Source organism: Acanthopagrus latus, chromosome 1, assembly GCF_904848185.1.
Source record: "Acanthopagrus latus isolate v.2019 chromosome 1, fAcaLat1.1, whole genome shotgun sequence".
Lineage (NCBI taxonomy): Eukaryota > Metazoa > Chordata > Actinopteri > Spariformes > Sparidae > Acanthopagrus > Acanthopagrus latus.
In genome coordinates, this window is record NC_051039.1 from 31970964 (window position 1) to 31989408 (window position 18445).

General features: G+C 38.2%; 1 protein-coding gene across 3 annotated transcripts; it reads right to left on the reverse strand.

Annotated features, from left to right (window-relative positions):
• Positions 1 to 428: 428 nt before the first annotated feature.
• On the reverse strand, positions 429 to 18445 carry LOC119017844 (snaclec A7-like). Of its 3 annotated transcripts, none has more exons than XM_037094987.1 (8): positions 18361 to 18445; positions 9066 to 9190; positions 5426 to 5534; positions 3630 to 3686; positions 2585 to 2676; positions 2346 to 2471; positions 1421 to 1520; positions 429 to 728 (listed from the first exon to the last, which is right to left on the reverse strand). In XM_037094987.1, exons 2-8 carry the CDS (start codon positions 9072 to 9074, stop codon positions 655 to 657), a joined length of 567 nt encoding a protein of 188 aa, XP_036950882.1. In that variant the 5' UTR covers positions 9075 to 9190; positions 18361 to 18445; the 3' UTR covers positions 429 to 654. The 3 variants fall into 3 exon arrangements, with proteins under 3 accessions (XP_036950882.1, XP_036951050.1, XP_036950965.1); XM_037095155.1 differs by having other exon boundaries at positions 9035 to 9190; XM_037095070.1 differs by lacking the exons at positions 9066 to 9190; positions 18361 to 18445 and adding an exon at positions 5648 to 6758.

Consider the following 18445-nt stretch of genomic DNA (forward strand, 5'->3'; position numbering starts at 1 on the left):
AATATAAATCAGGCAAAATTGATGGTTTAAAACACATTGTTTCAAAAGAAAGGTCTTGGTCTTGTCTCGGTCTCGACCTCCAAATGTCTTGGCCTAGTCTCGGTCCTGGTCCTCGGTCTCGGTAATGTCTTGGTCTTGGTTGGTGTTGTCTTCTTGACTACAACACTACTAGTTACTCATTACTTAATGATTAGGTACTGATACTTTCCTGGGAGTTCACGATTAGTTCCTGAATAGCACACCAGATATATTTGAATTATTATATTCACACCACATATACACTAATATTCATGGGTTACAGAATTTCCCTGAAACAGTAAGCCTAATAAATAATATCCAGTGTTCAAAAGACACCATCTCTTGTAGGGTTATTAAATATACTGCATACATATGTAAACAACTAGAAAGAATGATTGATGAGGCATGAATTAATGATTGTTATAAAGATCAAATCAAAAACTTTAATTGTTTTGTACGGCACAAATAAATACAATAAATACACAACGTCTTCAACTGCCTTACATTTCAAACAGCTAAAGACAAGAAAGAAAAGCAAAGAAAACTACAGCAAAGCACCTTATAGTATACAGATGTGGATTCATTTGTGCTGAGACTTGTGTTACATATGCAGGATTTTGGTCTATCATATGTTGTCTAGCAGTTTGGCTTCACCTGGCAGATGAAAGGGAAGGGCATGCTGCAGCCATGATTGGACCAACCCTTGGACACTGCAAAAACATCATCATCATCTTCATCATTATGATTGTCAGCTACTGTATGGCAACAACATGTTGAAATGAAAGAATCAGGCCTAATGACTTTGGTTCCCCCCAGAAATGTTTAGCCTAGTCTTGCCCTACTGTGCTGTGATAGGCCAGTACTTGATCTGAAATCAGGAGACAGAGAACTCCAATCAATGTAAAGAGGGGGTTACACAGGATTTTCACCCAGAGAGATTTGGATTTGTATCCCATGTGAAACCAAGTAATGACTTAGAATTTTGATTCATTCGTTACGTATGCAGTGCAGTCTCTTTTTTTTATCTGTTCAGATGCAGTCTGATTAGGTTCAGTTTGGGTTCAAATAGAGCCTTTGAACACTTAAAGGCAACAAGTACTATACACAGCACAATGGAGAGAGCCCACACAAAAAATGAAAAAGAAGGAATTTATGCAGGAAATAAGGCTCCACCTCACTCCAGTAGAGGCTCCAAGGACAGAGAATGTTATGAACTGTACAGATTGTAAAGCCCATTAAGGCAATGTGATTGTGATTTTGGGCTACATAAAATAAAATAGAATTAAAATTGATTTGAGTGACGGTCATATTGGTACAGATGGTCTGTCTCTGTTCTGTACTGGATGTCATTTTTTCTTTCACCATGACTAACAAATTACTGTGTGGGTTTTTCTCTTTTTACCTTGTGAGTTGAGCTGTAGGCACTGGTATTGGTCAGCTGAGCTAAATGAGTCCCAGTTGTGATAGTTGAACATTGAGCCATCTCCCCATCTCCATTCCCCCTGGAAGAAATGACAGTTAAAATCTCTGAAATTCAGTTGTGTTTTGGTCTTTCTACTTGTATACTTTAAAATTTACATTTAAGGCACATTTGTCAACCTTTCAGACTCACAAAAACTGCTTTAATTTTCACCAGGATTGTTACTATTTTACCATCAACATGAAACACCAACAAAAACAAAATTAACAATTCTAAATTGCCTACAAATTCTAAAGATGCAGGGTTTCAAACTAATTTAAAACCGAAAACCATTTTCCCCATGGATGAAGTTGAAGAAGAGTTTGGAGAAGAATTACAACAAAAAAACCCTCAAAACATGTTTGCACTCCTCACTAAAATATTTTCAGTGTCTGTAAACTGTTTCATTCACTTAGCTTGATCACAGGGACATTTTTGTTGCAGAGTTGATAATAATATAACTATTATTATTGAAGGCATTTAGAAAATACGTTTTAGATGGTTAAATCCTATAACTCAGTAGTTTTTATTTTAAAACTCTGGAAAACACTGGTTTATTTATTACACAAAAAACATTGTTTTACCTCATACATAAAATCTGCTACACCCAAACTGTTGGTCAGTATGATTTATTTTGAAATTCTAATCAGGTGTTGCATATTGTTTCCTATTTGGTAACTTTACAGTGAAGCCTTTCGGTACAAAACTGGTGCTACACAGGTAGGTACCGCGTAGGTATGAAAGACAAAGCCACCGACCAACCTGCTGTACTTGACAAGTTGGGAGTGAAATTGTTGGCTTTGCAAGGTGACACCATATTATAACCAAGGGTTTTTCAAAATCCAGACTTTTTAATGTCTGTACGAACCTCAAAGTAGTAACCTCCAATCCAGGCAAAAGCATGACCAGCAGTCTTGACCATACGTTGCAGGAACTGATACTCCCAGATGTTGTGGACTGAGGCTAAAGTGCCACCAAAGCCAGCACAGAAGCTCTGCAGGATGAGAGGAAGAAGATGATTTGGTTCCTTTCGAAACAATATGATATATGGTATTGCTAACAAAGAGCCCCAGACCTTTTCTTTCATTATGAGTATTATGTTATTACCTCAGCGTTTCTCCAGGTATCAGGGTAGTTTTCTATGTAGTAGCAGGAACCCCGGTAACTAAGCCATCCATCAAGACAAAATTGTAAACGAGCTAGAAAAAAACAATAACAATAATTCAAATAAATATCAATATTAACATCACTATTGTTATTTTTATAATTGTTATCATTATTATTACTCGTGCAGTGCTCGTAGGAAATATGTATTCCTATAGAAAAGTGTGAGGTTAAGTAGCTTTTTCATGGATGGCCAAATGAGGCTGTGTTTGGAGGTCGGATGTCAGGGATATTTAGGTTTGTTGTAAAATCCGATATTCCAGGGTATGATTGGCTGTTTTTAACTATTTTTGATTTTGCCATTATATTTCACCTTAAAAACTATTTACTTGGTGTCATTATTTTCAGCATAACCTCACATGTGTGACTGTACAGTTATTTTTTATTTTGACATACTGTATTAACACAATGAACCAAAGTCACACAAAAAAAAAAAAAAAACAAGTCGCCAGCTCATCGCAGGGCCCTCACTGATGAGCAATGTGGGGTACAGTATCTTGCTCAAAGACACTTCGACATGCAGCTCAGCCTTGCCCTGAGCCGGGATTTGAACTAGCAACCTTTCGATTACTAGTCGACCTGCTCTACCCACTGAGCTACAGCCGCCCCCATTATTATTATTATTATTATTATTATTAGTAGTAGTAGTAGTAGTAGTAGTAGTAGTAGTAGTAGTAGTAGTAGTAGTAGTAGTAGTAGTAGTAGTAGTATATATTTATATATATGCAGCAACAGCATTATTCATTCTATGTAGACAAAGCTGTACAGAAAGATAGACAGAAAACATTCTGAAGGTCACCTTCACCTTCAAGTTTACTTTAGCTTAAACAAGATGTACTGCATTTGAAATGGGAAACTGAATCCGCAATGATTCTCAAAACAATGGGAAATGTCTGACTTGATGATTATGATAGGTGCTTCATGTTATGGTTCTACAGCTGCAATAAAGTGAAGATGTTTGAGAAAACTACATGAGATGTAATCCTACCTTGTTTTGGTTCAGATTTGTCTTCCTGATCTACTGCCGCAGCCTCAGTTGGACCAACTGATGGGAAGAGGGGCAAAGATTTAACAGTTAACAGTTTTTACAGTTATATAGTTATGTACCAGATAGGAACTTCTAAAATCAGCCCTTTCTTCCCCTGAAACAAATGTGTGTTGAGACTCATGTTTGGCTTAGAGACCACACAAAAAGACATTTTTGCAAATCTCTGTGTTCAGTTCTCAGTATTACTGCTCCTGTGACAAGTGCTCGTCTTTATCATGGATAAAAGGTAGTTGACAAACGAGGGCATGCTGGTACTCCTGTAGTGGAGATGCAAACCGCTGCTGCACTGGCCTGACAATTGAGCCGAGCCAAATCATGTGTATGGAAAAGCCCCTGAATGTCTCAAAAACCCTTTTCCTGCTAAGCCTCACTGCTTGCCCCAATAGTCTTTGCGTCATATCAAATAGTGTGATCACCTCAATTCAAAAACTACCTTTTATCCATGATGCAGACGAGACGTCAGCGACGCAAAACTGATTCCACTAAACAATGATGAGGAAAAGGAATGAAAGGAAATCTCTCTTTACTTTTCTTGAAGAACATTTAAACAATCTTGTAATTCCAGTCTCCTTCCTGTCAATGGATGGCTGCATAAGTCTATTCCTGCGTACCTGTGTCATCTTCCTGGTGACTTCACACATAGGAATAACATAACATAACAATTCTAAAACCTGGAGCTAGCTGCACCCTCTGGCTGTAGGAGCTTGGCCATCATGTTAGGAAAAGTAAACGACAGCAACAGTGAGGCTTGGACAGAAAGGTACGACAGTTGGACCCACTTTAAAAAATAATGCCGCAGAGAGAAAAAGTGAGTGTCATTGTCAGGAGAAAAGACCTACAGCTACAAAATAGCTGAGAAGACAACTGTGATATTAACTCAAGCCACCAACAGAAAGTTATAAAAGGCAGTGGTGCAACCTTAGGTATTATTTTTGCATCTCACAACAATGGGCCATTGTTCACATTTGGGGTTAGGATTAGGAATAACATATGGAGTTCCAGCCAATAGACTGAGCTAAATTTAACCAGCTAAACTGGACAAAACTCTGTTTGGAGTGTTAGACATGTCATTCCTACTACAGTACGCTCAATAGGCTGTACTTACTACACAAATTCCATGTATGTGAGACATCTACTAATTACTGAAATAAATGTATGATTTGAGGCTTCAATAAAATATGCTGATCTGTAGCCAACTGTCTTGTTCTACTCGTGCAATGCTTATGCAAAAATGTTGCATAAGTTGCTGTGTGCAAATAATTCTAAACACTCATGAATATAACACAGTCTAGAATGGATCATGTTTCTTGTCAGCATGTATTGACTAAATGAATACCATCACACACCTTCTCTGCAAAGTGGTATTTTTCCTCATATGATCAATGATTGTGGCTAAATTTCAGCATCAGTAAAAAGCAACAGGATGCCATTTTATTGCAGGGCAGCTTCCTGAGGCTTGATTGACTAAAACCAGAGTGTCAGAAGTTTTAGTCAGCTGATGAAAAATAAAGGGAATGAGGTTGACTAAATAGGACTCAAACTGACATGTATCTAAAGCAAATCTAAAAATAGCTGACAAAATGTACACGTGTCTGAAAACCCTCATTTGATTCCTACCCCATTAGCTATACTTTAATTATCATAAATATGTTTCAACATATCATCTTACATTTCATAATCATAAGTATGTCATTAAATTGGTGTAAGTATTTGAATGTACCAGTATTCTGCCTTACCTACTGCACCCCTGATGGACAGAGCAGCACAGAGGATAACAGAAAAGATCAGTAAAGTCTTCATGGTGAAAGCTGATTGTTTTCTGGTGGGAGATGGATGCTCAAAGATCTGCAAATATGAAAGGAGGCATTGTGGAGAGAATACAAGAGAAAAGAGAGTCAGACAAAATGTAAGAAAATCACATTAACACAACAAAGGAACACAGCAGCGTCATGACTTACAGAGCGAAGCAGCAGTGAGTAAAGGTGAAGTGGTCTTCAGGTATCAGTTCAGAGCAGTGATGACAGGAGGCTCTGTCTTCTTTATATATGCATGCATCCATGCTGAGCTACCACCTTCAAACAATAAACTCTGTGGACTTTAAACCCTGTGTCAGCTGTAAGCTATGTAACAGGAAGATAATAAATGTTTCTTCCCAACAAAGTGATTGAATAACAACATCAATCAAACAATATGGGTCAACAGTGGAGGAAGTGGTGGAATTTCCAAGCAAACTTTACAGGAATAGTGTTCATTTATGAGCTTTCAGGTGATAAGCTGTAGCAGATTGGTTTATTGCTATTAAGGCCTGCTGCTTACCTAACAGAATGAATTAATAAGGTGACAATGTACTGTATGGCAAAGTTGTCCTTTCACCTTCAAGCTTACTTTAGCTCAAACAAGATTATTGTCCGTACTGTATTTAAAATGGGAAACTGAATCAGCAATGTTTCACAAAAGAATGGGAAATGCCTGACATGATGACAATGATAGGTGCTTCATGTTACAGTAACTACAGCGTTGTTTTACCCTGCTGCCTAAACTGGAACACAGGGACCTGGAAGAATTGGCTATAACTTGAAAAGGAGAAAATCGTTAAGACCGAGGAGGTTTCCAGTCATGTTAACAAATATGAAGAGTCTGATTATGTGGAATAATAGCACCCGCTGTTAGCTTTCACAGAATTAAATGTGTGTTCGGTCTGCATGAAACACACCTGTTGAGTGCCACAGCTTGATTTTGATCGTGATTGTTATGGAGACAGCTCTCCTCAAGATGTTGGTCTCTTACTTCCCCTTGAGTCGTATTTCATCCATACCATTTTCCTGCAATGGGACACTAGTAGGTGAGGAGTAGCCTTAGGTCTGAGATGGGTTTGCTTAGCTCTTATCCTGTTCTCTCTGACAGAGCGGTGGACAGGCAAGAAGTTGTTCTGGACAGTGATCACCCAAAGGTCTGCCACACCCATGCCCATAATGCAAAAATTCATATGAAGCAGCTGAGAAGTTTAAAATCATTCCATTTAAGACAATTGTTAAGCTTTTTGTTTTCTATGAACCAGTGAATGGTTGTACTGATTACATTTTTTAACAATGTAAGATTAAACAGTTGAACTGGTTTAATAATATTTCTTTACTAAAGCTTGTTCTATTACTGGATTATGTTTGATGTTCCCTTTAATACATTAGTCAGTAAAATGCTTTAGTTTCAACAGGTGCAATAAGGCTGACTCAGTCAAGGAAACTGTTGGGGTAGTCTACCCATGAAAAATAACTGACACTTCCTTCTGGGAAATAAGAAACAGTTCCCCACCCCATCCAAATGGTGTATGGCATGAAAGAGAAAAAAATAGTTCCATTATATTCACAAGCTTGTCTCTGACTGTGTCTGTCTGCTGTTTGGTGCTGAGCAGGTAGTGTGCTATGGAATTATAGAGCTGTGAGAGTGAAACAAAACCGTACTGTTCTTAGCTGAAACTCACTTTTAAGCTCTATAAAGCTGGGCTTAATTCTCTGTAAGATTACTTTGAGCAACTTTTTCCATTTTCAAGTATTAATAATATTTTCATTTGAGTATCAACCAGTCCTTTCTTAAAGGTTCCAAATGCCAACTAGAGCAACGCTACTGATTGGACCAACACGTAGACCAAAACAGACCAGCATGTTGGCCACACCTAAAACCCTTCCTTCATCCAAGTGAGGCTAACAATGTCAGGCTAACAATTCCTCTCGCTTAAGACCATTTATTACCATGTAGCGTGCAATTAGTAGTCTTTAGCCAGGCATTTAGCAAAGTTTACCTAGCATAGTGTCATTTGAAAACGCAATGAATAATAAACCCATGACCATCTTTAGTATTGTCATTCAGTAGGATTAAGCAGAATGTAGGCTACAGTCTCTCACACAAATTAGGTGAGGTGTGGGATGTGCAGTGGTACAGAAACTCAGACTTTTAGTGTTCCTGCTACAGCTAGCTTAGTTACATCTGAATGTGACAGAAGCTACATGACAAAATGAACATTTTATTGCAGTTATATCAGGATGCAAAGGCACGGACGGTATCTGCAAGTGAAGTCGAAAAACGCTTTGTCATAGACAAAATGCTCTCCTTACCATATTTAAGTTGTATTTAATTAAATGGCAAGATAATGTTTAAGATTCAGAAATGTAGTCTTGTGTGGGGTGTATCATTTTGCTCTTCTTCCTGTAGGTAAGGTATAAATATAAAATGTCATTTTGAATGATATAAAGCAAACATTACTGTTGAATTGTGTGCAATATTGCAACTCATTCTATTATGCTTTTATATTAGATTAGATTTATCAAATAGTTGATACATAAGTAATAAGGGGGAGAGCTCCTTGGCTGCATGCTTTCAGTTTTAAATGTTTACAATTTTTTTTTTGGTACAAGATTCTTTATTTGAATTTTTTGTCTCTTTCTATACTGATCCTTTCTCTTAGTATTCCTTAGATAATTTCCATTTGCATGCTTGTTTTTCCTCGTGTCTCTCACGTGAACCCTCTTGTCAGTCACTTTCTTTCTCTGTGTGGGGAGGCGGGCCCTGCTCCGGACATAACACAGAGTGCATCATGAGAGCCCCGTGAGGAGTAGCAAGCCAGAGGTAACGCCAGTTGAGATTTGACAGAATAAAAACAAAGATGGAATTGGTTTCAAAGCCGAACATGACAGCTGCAGTGTGGGAGCACTTCGGATTCAAACCGAATGACCACGGTGAACGACTTACAGGGTTCCAGACTGCAAGTGGACGCATTTTGCGACCAAAATTTGAGACAGTACAACCACATTTTACATTTAGTCGCGCATGTGCGACCAGCAAATTTGCCGGTGTGTTTTTTTTTCTTTTTTTCACGCTGGCATGTGGAGGGGGCAAATCAAACAATCTGGAATCACAGGTGGCAGGCGATGTGTGTGGAGGGGGAGGGTCCTAAAGTTGTTCCAAGGAAGGTTTCAGTGAATAATGGTGAAACGAACCCCTGCAATTCCACCAGATACGTGTTTGCTGCATGCAGGGGCGGTCCATTTGGTACCCTAGGCGAGCTTTACTGATAGCACCCCATCCCCATGAGAAAAGACAATGTCCAATGAGTTGCTCATTTATTTAAACAATGATAATCCGGACAATGTAACAGTATGTGCAAATGAATAAACATGTTCAGTAATAAATACACAAAAAGGAAAAATGAAATCAGGTGGTAGATGATACGGCCACCTCCTAACAAACTCTGTTCTCATTAGGTCTGTTACATGAAGAGGCCAGTCAGTTGGATCAGCTGAAGGTGAATTGCCAGTGTTTGCTGCATCTAGAGGGCACATGAACTTTCTTACCTTGTATTCTTTACATTCATCAGGCACACACCTGAGACATACAACGTGTGGAATCAGTGGTGCAATCAAGATGAGCAGCTTGCACTCAGCTGAACATCCAGGCTCATTGGTTAGAGGCAGGGTGAGGTTGGTCTTGTAGTGTCTCCTCCAGTGGCTCTAGGTCCATAAATATAGAGAGAAGACATAAGAGCAAATACATTGACTGGATGAGACATGGTACAACATATTGTCATTTTCACACGAGTCAATACATTTTTATCATCACAAACATTCACTGACACATTAAATTCACCTGAGGAAACCAGAGCAGCTGAGGCGTATTGCTGCTCCTGGTCTGATGATTCAGCTGCAGGTGGTCCTAATTATTTTAATAGTGAATCTAAAATGATCATAATCACAGAGGTTATAGAGTAGTATCTGAAGAACACTCAAAATAAATCATTTGATGGTCAGGCTTCATCCGTCTATTATAGCACATTTCGAGTAAAGTAGATTTAATAGACGTAACTGAAGCCAGAAAACAATCACAGTGGTCTTGATTTTGGATATCAACGTTTATTTAGTTCGACAAACTCCATACCAGGACTTGAATTACAGCGTGTTATATGTCAAATCACATGAGGAAATGATACCTTCGATTTTTCCATTCAGTACTACTACAACATCATGACGTACAAAAGAATAAAATCATTTATATTAATGGGTGGGCCATGTTACAAAACCTCGTAGATAATTACAACATTAGAACACTGAATTAAACAATGCAATTTGCAATCTGTTGTTAGTTTTAATTTACTTGGGTGAAAGCATGCGCTGCGCTGTTGCTCCGCCTCCGCTGAATGAATGCGCGCTCCCGCGGCCAGGGGAAACAATTTCTGGCGGGGATACCTTCACTGATACAACATTACCTCTGCTAGTATGTGAGCGCGAGGCTGCTGTGTGCGTGTGTGGTTTGTGTGTAAACTGAACACTGCCTCTGATTGGCTTAAGAACTCTCACTCTACCTTAGACAGCCAATCACCATCACTAAGCGGTTGTGACGCCGTTAGTAACGCCGTTTATTGTAACGCTGTTATTCCCAACACCGATTTTGTGTTGTTGTTTTTATAACACAGACCTATAACTGCGGTACTGCAAAACCGGATCCGAGCCGTAACGCAGCGGACACATCTGGTAGAATCTCTGGGTTATTTTCTCCGTGATAAGCCCAGTAGTGTCAAATCCTAAGAGAGATGAATTCCATGAGATGAATTCCATGAACTGCAAATTTTGCAGTCGATACCCGCAACATGTGGGGAACATGAAATTTGCAGGTAATGCTGCCACCACACAGTTAAAACATAACACATTGGTCACTCACAGACAGTGTGGTTTGCTACATCGCTAAAAAGATGCAGCCCTTTAGTACCGCCGAAAAGCATTTTACATTTCTCTGCCAGCTTTAATTACTAGTTACTTGAAACATTACTTTTTTCCCCTCCAGTAAAAACCATGCATCTCCATACTTGTTGATGTTGAACATTTCAGATCAACTGAAGGAAGTGTTCCTTTGTGTTGAGCAAAATCTCCTTTGTCTTCAGCTAAAATCAACTGTTTTGAAATCTTTTTTTTTTTTTTTTTTTTTTTTTTTAAAGATATAATGCATCATTTCAAATCTGAAAACAGGCTGTTTTAATATGGCTATGTGGTTCTGGCAGGACAGCCAAACTCACACAATATAATCTTTTAAAATATGATGCATTGCTGTAGATTAAACTAGCCAACTGCAGCTCATCCTCAAACATCTACATCAGTAAAGTGCCACATCCACACCAATGCAGTATAATCCATACTAATCCTGATCCACAAATACACAAACATCAGATAATAGATATAACATCGGTCAGACTGAACAGTATTTCTTTTAACCACAATTTCCCTCGGGATAAATAAAGTTTTCTTGAATCTTGAATCTTTCTTGAATGATCAATGCCCTACTCTGAGTAGTGGCGATGGTAGTCATGTTGACTTGTAGGAATGATCAGAAAGGTTAGCTTCCAACTACAAGGCAGTATTTTGGTTGAAACAGCTATGAACATGTTGTTCAAACAATCTCAGCAATAAAATACGACACATCTTCTTTGAAGCATCCATGTTGATTAAAAAGAAGAAAAGAAAAAAAGAGGAAGCTAATTAAATCAACAAAATCGAAAGAAAGGCTTTCCAGTTCGGGAAAAGAAACCATCTCAGGAGGATGAAAAATTCCACCATGTTATGTATGATGAAAACACATTAGTGCTAGCCCTGCCTGTGAAGTTAGAAAAAAAGAAAAAGCCTTAACATGGAAGTCTATCAATCAGAGTGGTCTGTGTGATATACAGCTAGATTGAAATCATCTATTTGACTTAGGGGTAACACTTTATCAGTGCCATCCCTGAGTAATTTGGTGCCCTAGGCAAGATCTTTGAAAAAAGGGTTCATTAGGGTTCTATATAGAACCCAAAGTTTCTATATCCTCTACCAAAAAAACATCTGTCTAACAGGGCTCCGTGAATGGAGAGTTAGCATTGACAGCTAACAGCATAGGGTCAGAACTTTCCACTGTGTTTTAAGCTTCTTAACATGCTCCACATCTCACCCCAAAAATTATGCAACATCAGCAGACACCTTACAGCACAGCAGTGTAGCGTGTATGACTCAAAATGAATTTTAAAAAGTAGTTAAAACAGTGTGTTTGTGCAAGTAGCTACATACCGGTTTGTTGACATCCGTGTCTTCCGGTAGCTAGACCAAACTAGTCAATTCGTCTAGCGTGCGCTTACTCCCTCAGTGGCAGAGACAGAAACGTATTCCAGCATTTTTGTTTTTCTGTTCATAATGTACATGTCCATGTTACAGCCTGTCATGAGCCATGAGCCTTACAATAGCCTGTTAAGCCTGTTGAGCACACGCTCGACGGAGGATCACACAGTCTCGCGGTCTTTTGACTGTCACCGGCACCGGCAAGTGCCAACGGCTGTCTGGACAGCGTTCCCTTTTCTGCCGTTACAGTTTCCAACCAACTAAAAGGTGGGTACAAAGTCCGACAGACTTATATAAACGTAAACCTAATGTACCCACCAGACTCCATTGACAAAAACAGTAATTTAACATCTCAGAATATAGGAGTTGCGTCGATCCGTGAGTTTGTTTGTGTTATTGTGTGACGAGCAAACCATTTGAAACACCAAAGTCATTGTTATTGTGACATTTTTGTTCACACAGGAGCAACTCCCGTACGTGTTGTGCGAGATAAAATGACCGTTACTGGCTGAAGTAGTTAAATCAGCACTGTAAAAGTACACAGCTATCACCAGCTTCATGTAGTATCACAATACACAAAGTGCAGTGTAATGCAACGTTATATATGATAAGAATGGAGTAACAGAAACTAACAATAATGACTAACAGAATAGTGTAATAAGTGTTTTACTGTTAGACTGTTTGAACCAACACGTTTAAAAGTAGCCTATTTAATCCTGAATTCTTCCAACAACTCGCAGTGTTAATGGACCATCTCTGCTGATGTGACAGCATTATTTTGGATATGTGAATTTGACCTTTAAAAAACATTTAGATTTATTAAAATATTAATTTCTCAGCTACAGTAGACATTATATTTATTAGTGGTGTGATCTCATATCAAATGAGAACACATAACGTTAGTGTCTCTTTTTCCCTGGAAACTATTTACTGAAGGTGTTCAGGAGCAGTGTTTTCATGTAAAGTGGGATACTGCTTCATGCAGTACTCCTACAGATCTGCTTCCTTCAGCACTGATGAACTAAGAGACATTTTGAGTCTTTGTATGCTTTGTGTTTTCAATTTGAATCAAAAGTGAGATGGAGCTTTAGTTTTTTCTGATGTGTGCCTTATGCGGATCCCTAATGCAAACACAGCTGCAAAGGGTTGAATCAAACTGCATCACCCACTTCCTCATTGTGTTTCATCTGTTATTCATCTGAAATTCATCTGCAGTTTTAAAATTAAATGAAAAATGTGTTCATATCTCCTCCAGATGGTCCAAAGCTTCCCTCTGTGTCAGTGAGTCCCTCTGCGGAAATAGTGGAGGGCAGTTTGGTGACTGACCCGTAGCAGTGATGCTAACCCAGCAGCTACTTATACCTGGTACAAGAGCAATTGAAATGTAGACCTTCATGCTCTCAATAAAGATCCACAGCTTGTCTTCAGCACCACTGAGTCGTCTGCCACTGGAGGGTATTACTGTACAGATGAGAGCGAGCTGGGGAGGAGGACTTCTGAATACATCTCTATTAATGTGAGATGTGATTAAAGCACAGCTGATTTAAATCAACTAATGAGAGCTTTTTAAAACGTTATTACCCAGTCAGGTGTTTTGCTGATTGTATACATCCATAAGCACGTCCATGTTACCTTTCCCCCAATAGTGGTAGTTTGATTACCTTTGTATTATTAACTGATTGATAACTGAAGTTATTCAGTTATTCATTGTGTTTTCTTACTCTACTCTCTGTTACAGTGATACAGGGTCAGGATGACTGGGGAGTGACTTACAGCTCTACTAAGATCTGTGTCTTAAAAGGATCAACAGTGGACATAAGCTGCACCTACAGATACCCATCCACTGTAAAGAGAGTTGAGAACAGATTTTGGTTCAGGACAGTGAAGAATGAGAATTGTGTGGATCTGAAAAATGAACTGAGGTATTCAAGTTGTGTGCAGTATAACTGTGGCAACAACGACTGCACTGAGAATCTCAGACCTGAGAGAGAGCGACTCGACTGAACAGATGAAACACACACTGTCATTTGTAGAACATTATTTGTTCAAACTAAGAAATGGTAAGAAAAGAGTGTCTATTCCAATTCTCAAAAAATCATCTTTCACTGTGAATGATGACATTGAAGTAAATAGTTGTTTTCAACAAAGTTTTTGCCAAGATTAAAATCTTTAGCCAACTGTTATTTTGTTTTTTCTGCTGGAATTTAACCCGTCACTATTGTTACGTAACATTTATTGGTAATTCCAAATGTTGAGGATTGTCCAGTGATATGTATTAATAATATTTAAATCTATCTACCTAATCTATTTTAACTGAAACTGAAATTGTATTTTTACTTTATATGTGGTGCTAATATATTTTCATTACTGTGTGCATGGTACTGTGCCTTGTTAAAATCCCATATCACATTATACAACTTTTTTGCAGAATCAGTTTTTGTTGGACGTTTTTCCTTACAGTAAAAAATTTCATTTTGGGGAATTTAAGCTTCTAAGAGTCAGTTTAAAGTGGAGTGGTTCTCACCAAGAAAGTTGAGTAAAAGACAAAATGATGCACTCATCGACTCTCATGGTAGAACTATCTATTTTAGCAGCTGTTATGTGATTTTGCCTGCTTTATCACTAATATTTTATATCTTGTAATGTAACCTACGATTTATGTTGTGTACTGTAGTGTTTTTATATGGTGCAACTGCTTTTTGATGTTCAATACAGTCAATTTGAAACCATCTCTCTCTTTTCTTCAATCTGCAATAGGTTGGTAGTGGCAAAGGGCTGACTATGTTATTTAGGTTTTAAATATTAAAGGTTATTGGTTATTTTATTTAAAGTGGTAGTGGTAGTGGTAGTAGTAGTAAATTAACTTCATATCGTGGTAATTCTGCAGAATTATTTAAAACAAATGTGGCCAACCAATGCAGTAAGGGAATACAAGGTTTGGGATATTTATTGAACCTTTAAAAGGTTCCACATTGAACCATTTTGTCCCCAAGGGTTCTTTTAAATGAACCCTCTGAAATGGTTCTATATAGAATGAGAAATGGAATGGTTCTATATAGAACCATTTTAGGGTGCCAAATACATACCAAGCTATAGAACCCTTAAAGGTTCAATATAGAACCACTTGTTCTTTGTAGCTGGTGCCCCCTTACATCGCAGTCAATTTCACAATAAATTTTCATACACTCACACAGAGACTGCATGTATGAATTCAAGATTGCATTTCTTTTAAATAAAAATACAAGATAAATAAGGCATTGTGCAAACATATTACCTCTCAGCCTCAGAGTGCCATCTCTCGCTTATCTATTTTCATCTGCTTTGCAAAATGACCTCCAACTCTTCCATGTTGCCATGTGGGTATTGTGCTCCTGGCTATCCTCATGAACCTTCAGCAAGTGTCTTGCATTTTTCCAGTCCTTTAGTCCTTCCTTATGAAGTCTATATTCTTTTGGAGAAGACATTTAGCAGCAGCAGCAGTGCAAGCTATCATTTTTGTTTGAGTACATCAGCCAGCTTCTTTAGATTTTTTTTAACATTGACTAAGACTCTGTGACAAAAGTCATGTTGACACTCTCCCATCTTTGTTTTGGGAAATGTCTAATGGTCCTCTGTGAACTAACTCTCATCTCACTTTGTCAGTTAGAAGAAATGGCCAGTCAGCAGGTCTATTGGTGCAACCTTAAGTCCTCTGCTGTGCTGAGGTAGAGGGACAGGAGCACCTGATGCTGTGTCGCTGGGCTGGTGGTGAAATATTTTAAAAGTGCATCTGAAGGGAGAAGAAAAGTATATGTGACCACTGCATGTTACATTTTAATAAAACAACAGATGCTTGACGTGTGCTATACATAAGACTAATATAGACTAATAATGAAAATGTTGAGATTTATTCAACTTGATTGTCATTGCGATGCAGTTCAGTCTAACCAGAGTGCAAGTGCACTGTATGAATATATATATATGTCCTCTGAATGATATGTATATGTGAGTATTAACAGTAACACACTTTAACTGCACTTTAACACTGATATAAACTTGAACAAACATAACTGTGACACAGTAGACCAAAGGCTTACAACTACCCTATTACTAATAAAGGGGATAGACAACTAATAGCATTTTTACTGACATACAAGAAGGAAAACACAGCCAACAGGTTGAAACAACACCTGAACTGGCCTAACGTTAACTTTCCAAATGTCCCTGATGAATTCAAGGTGGAGTAACCTGAACTTAGTCGATTCAGCTATTTACTGATTATTAAACAATGCTGCTATCATCCGAAGTAAGCTAGCAAGGTAACACTCCAACAATGGTAACTACATCATTAAATCTAAAAATATATATATATTAATTTCATTCACTTCATCACATTGATGTGATGGTACCTCTATCTTCCTTTTCGTTTGTTTTTCTTCCTCTTCGTTCCTTCTTTTCTTTTCTTTTCTTTTTTTTTTTTTTTACCAAAAAGTACCGACAAATTCAATATAAAGTGACCAGAATATCAATTTAAATAAATAATCATATAACCTGTCATTATTCACTTAAATATGATCATAAATCTGTCAGTTTCCCTTCACTTCATAGTGTAAGGTAGAGAGAGCCTCTCAGTGTGTCGTTATCCAATCCATTCCACTTACTCATATAGAGAACGCCCATATCACTGAAAATCCAGTCCACGTTTTCCCTGCGACCTTGCTTGCACTCGGTACCTGCAGCGTGTACCTTGAAGCACACAGAGCGACTAGAACAGCATGAGGAGAAGAACGTGAATGAAGAAGAATGGATATGAGAACGTTTTTCAATAAAGTATTCATCACTGCTGGTAGTAACAGTTAGTTAGCTCCAGCCCCCAGCTAACAGCAGAAAGTCCCATGTAATTAATGAACCAAGTGCTGCCTGTTTGACAAATAAAAACCTAGCTTGCATATTATAGACAATCTCTGCACACGTCTAACCGTTGTTGTTTCGCTGTCAAAAGTTACATTCCAGCCCTAAAAGAACGCTGCTACTTAGCTAGCTAGTTAGTCTGAAGTGCATTGTGAAGGCCCAGGTTGTTCATGGAATTAAGTGTGCACTCTTTTTACTGTACACTATCTTTGGGGTGACTTCCTTATGGATCATCAGCTGTGTTTCGCACTTCACGCATGGACGCACACTGCGAAACAGGAGCTGAGCTCATTCACATATGCTTATCATCAGTGGATAATGATAATAATAATACACTAATAATAATCACTCCACCACCCCTATTGACCTGTAAGGGTCAGGGCAGAGGAGCACAGGGAGTGAGAGGGGAGAGACCTCTACTGGAAAGGTGAGTCTAAAGGATTTCACAGGATAGTCATTTGTGATGCAGACCAGGGGCGTCACTAGACCAATTACTGTACTGGGGCACAGCTGGGGCACAGATAATTAATTTATTATTTTTTTTCTAGCTCTTATTTATCATACAAAAAACATATAGTGCTTCAAACTATACAATCATATCAGATTATGTTGTTGTCTGGATCTTTGAATAACCAGCTGAAATGAACTGATGCATTTGGCCTACTTGGAAAAATATAAAATATTTATTTCAGCAACCACATTCAAATTGAAAATTTGCAACAGTAACACAAAAAATAAAGCACTCCTACAGCTCTGGGTTCGAAATCAAAATAGTACATTATGTTACAGGTCCCAGTCACAGGGACCGAGGTAACAAGTAATAAAATGCCTCCAAAAGACCACAAAAGAACTGTACAACATTAAATAGCTCTTCCATTACTCTGAATATAAACTGCATGTTTAGCTGCCTGGCAGACCACAACAATTGACTACTACTACTACTACTACTACTTTAAATAAAATAACCAATAACCTTTGAGTGATACTTGAGGAAAAGTACAAGTATCTTACCAGAAAATGACTTTGGTAGACGTTAAAGTCACCTTTTAGAATATTACTTGAGTAAAAGTCTTAAAGTACCTGACATTTACTGTACTTAAGTATCAAAAATAATTTTCTGATATAAAATGTACTTAAGTATTAGAAGTAAAAGTACAAGTATTAAAGAAAGTGAACAATTACAATTTTGAATATGAAATTTATTGTGGCTTCTTTACAATAAAAGCATAACAGGTACCGGCGAAAGAGGCTTCAGCTTCAAACAACGTTAAAATTAAACTTCTATCATCAAAGATGATAAGCTCTCTTTCTCTCAACCTCTCTGTGTGTTATATGAACAAACACAACAGTCTGTGGAGCTTCTGGACATACTAGACAACTTGGAGACCAAATCTGCGGATTAACAGCGTGAGCTCGCAAGCTCACCGTGTTTGGCCGCTCAGCTGACAGTCGACAGTTTTAAGTTCACTTGGAGCCGAAACCTACGGCTAACAGCTGAACGGCTAACGGCTGGTGATGCTAAAAACAACTAGCGACAGCAAACAGCTTCATACATTAAACATAAAAAGTAAAGTTGTAACATTTAAATCCACATGGAAATGGCGACACAGAGGTGAAAACAAACAACAGTGATGGGCAGTTTACCCGGTACTAACCTGTAAGACAGGTGGAAAGAAATTGCGCTCAGACACCGTTGTTAGACGTTAGGTCCCGAAGTTGTTTCTGAAGTGACCACGGGAC

What these genes read in the sequence shown, in the direction of transcription:
- LOC119017844 (XM_037094987.1), bottom strand. An exon ending in CAAATCTGAACCAAAACAAG is followed by an intron (nt 2,677 to 3,629) that starts GTAGGATTACAT and finishes GTTTTTTTCTAG; the next exon opens with CTCGTTTACAATTTTGTCTT. An exon ending in CCTACAGCTCAACTCACAAG is followed by an intron (nt 729 to 1,420) that starts GTAAAAAGAGAA and finishes ATGTTTTTGCAG; the next exon opens with TGTCCAAGGGTTGGTCCAAT.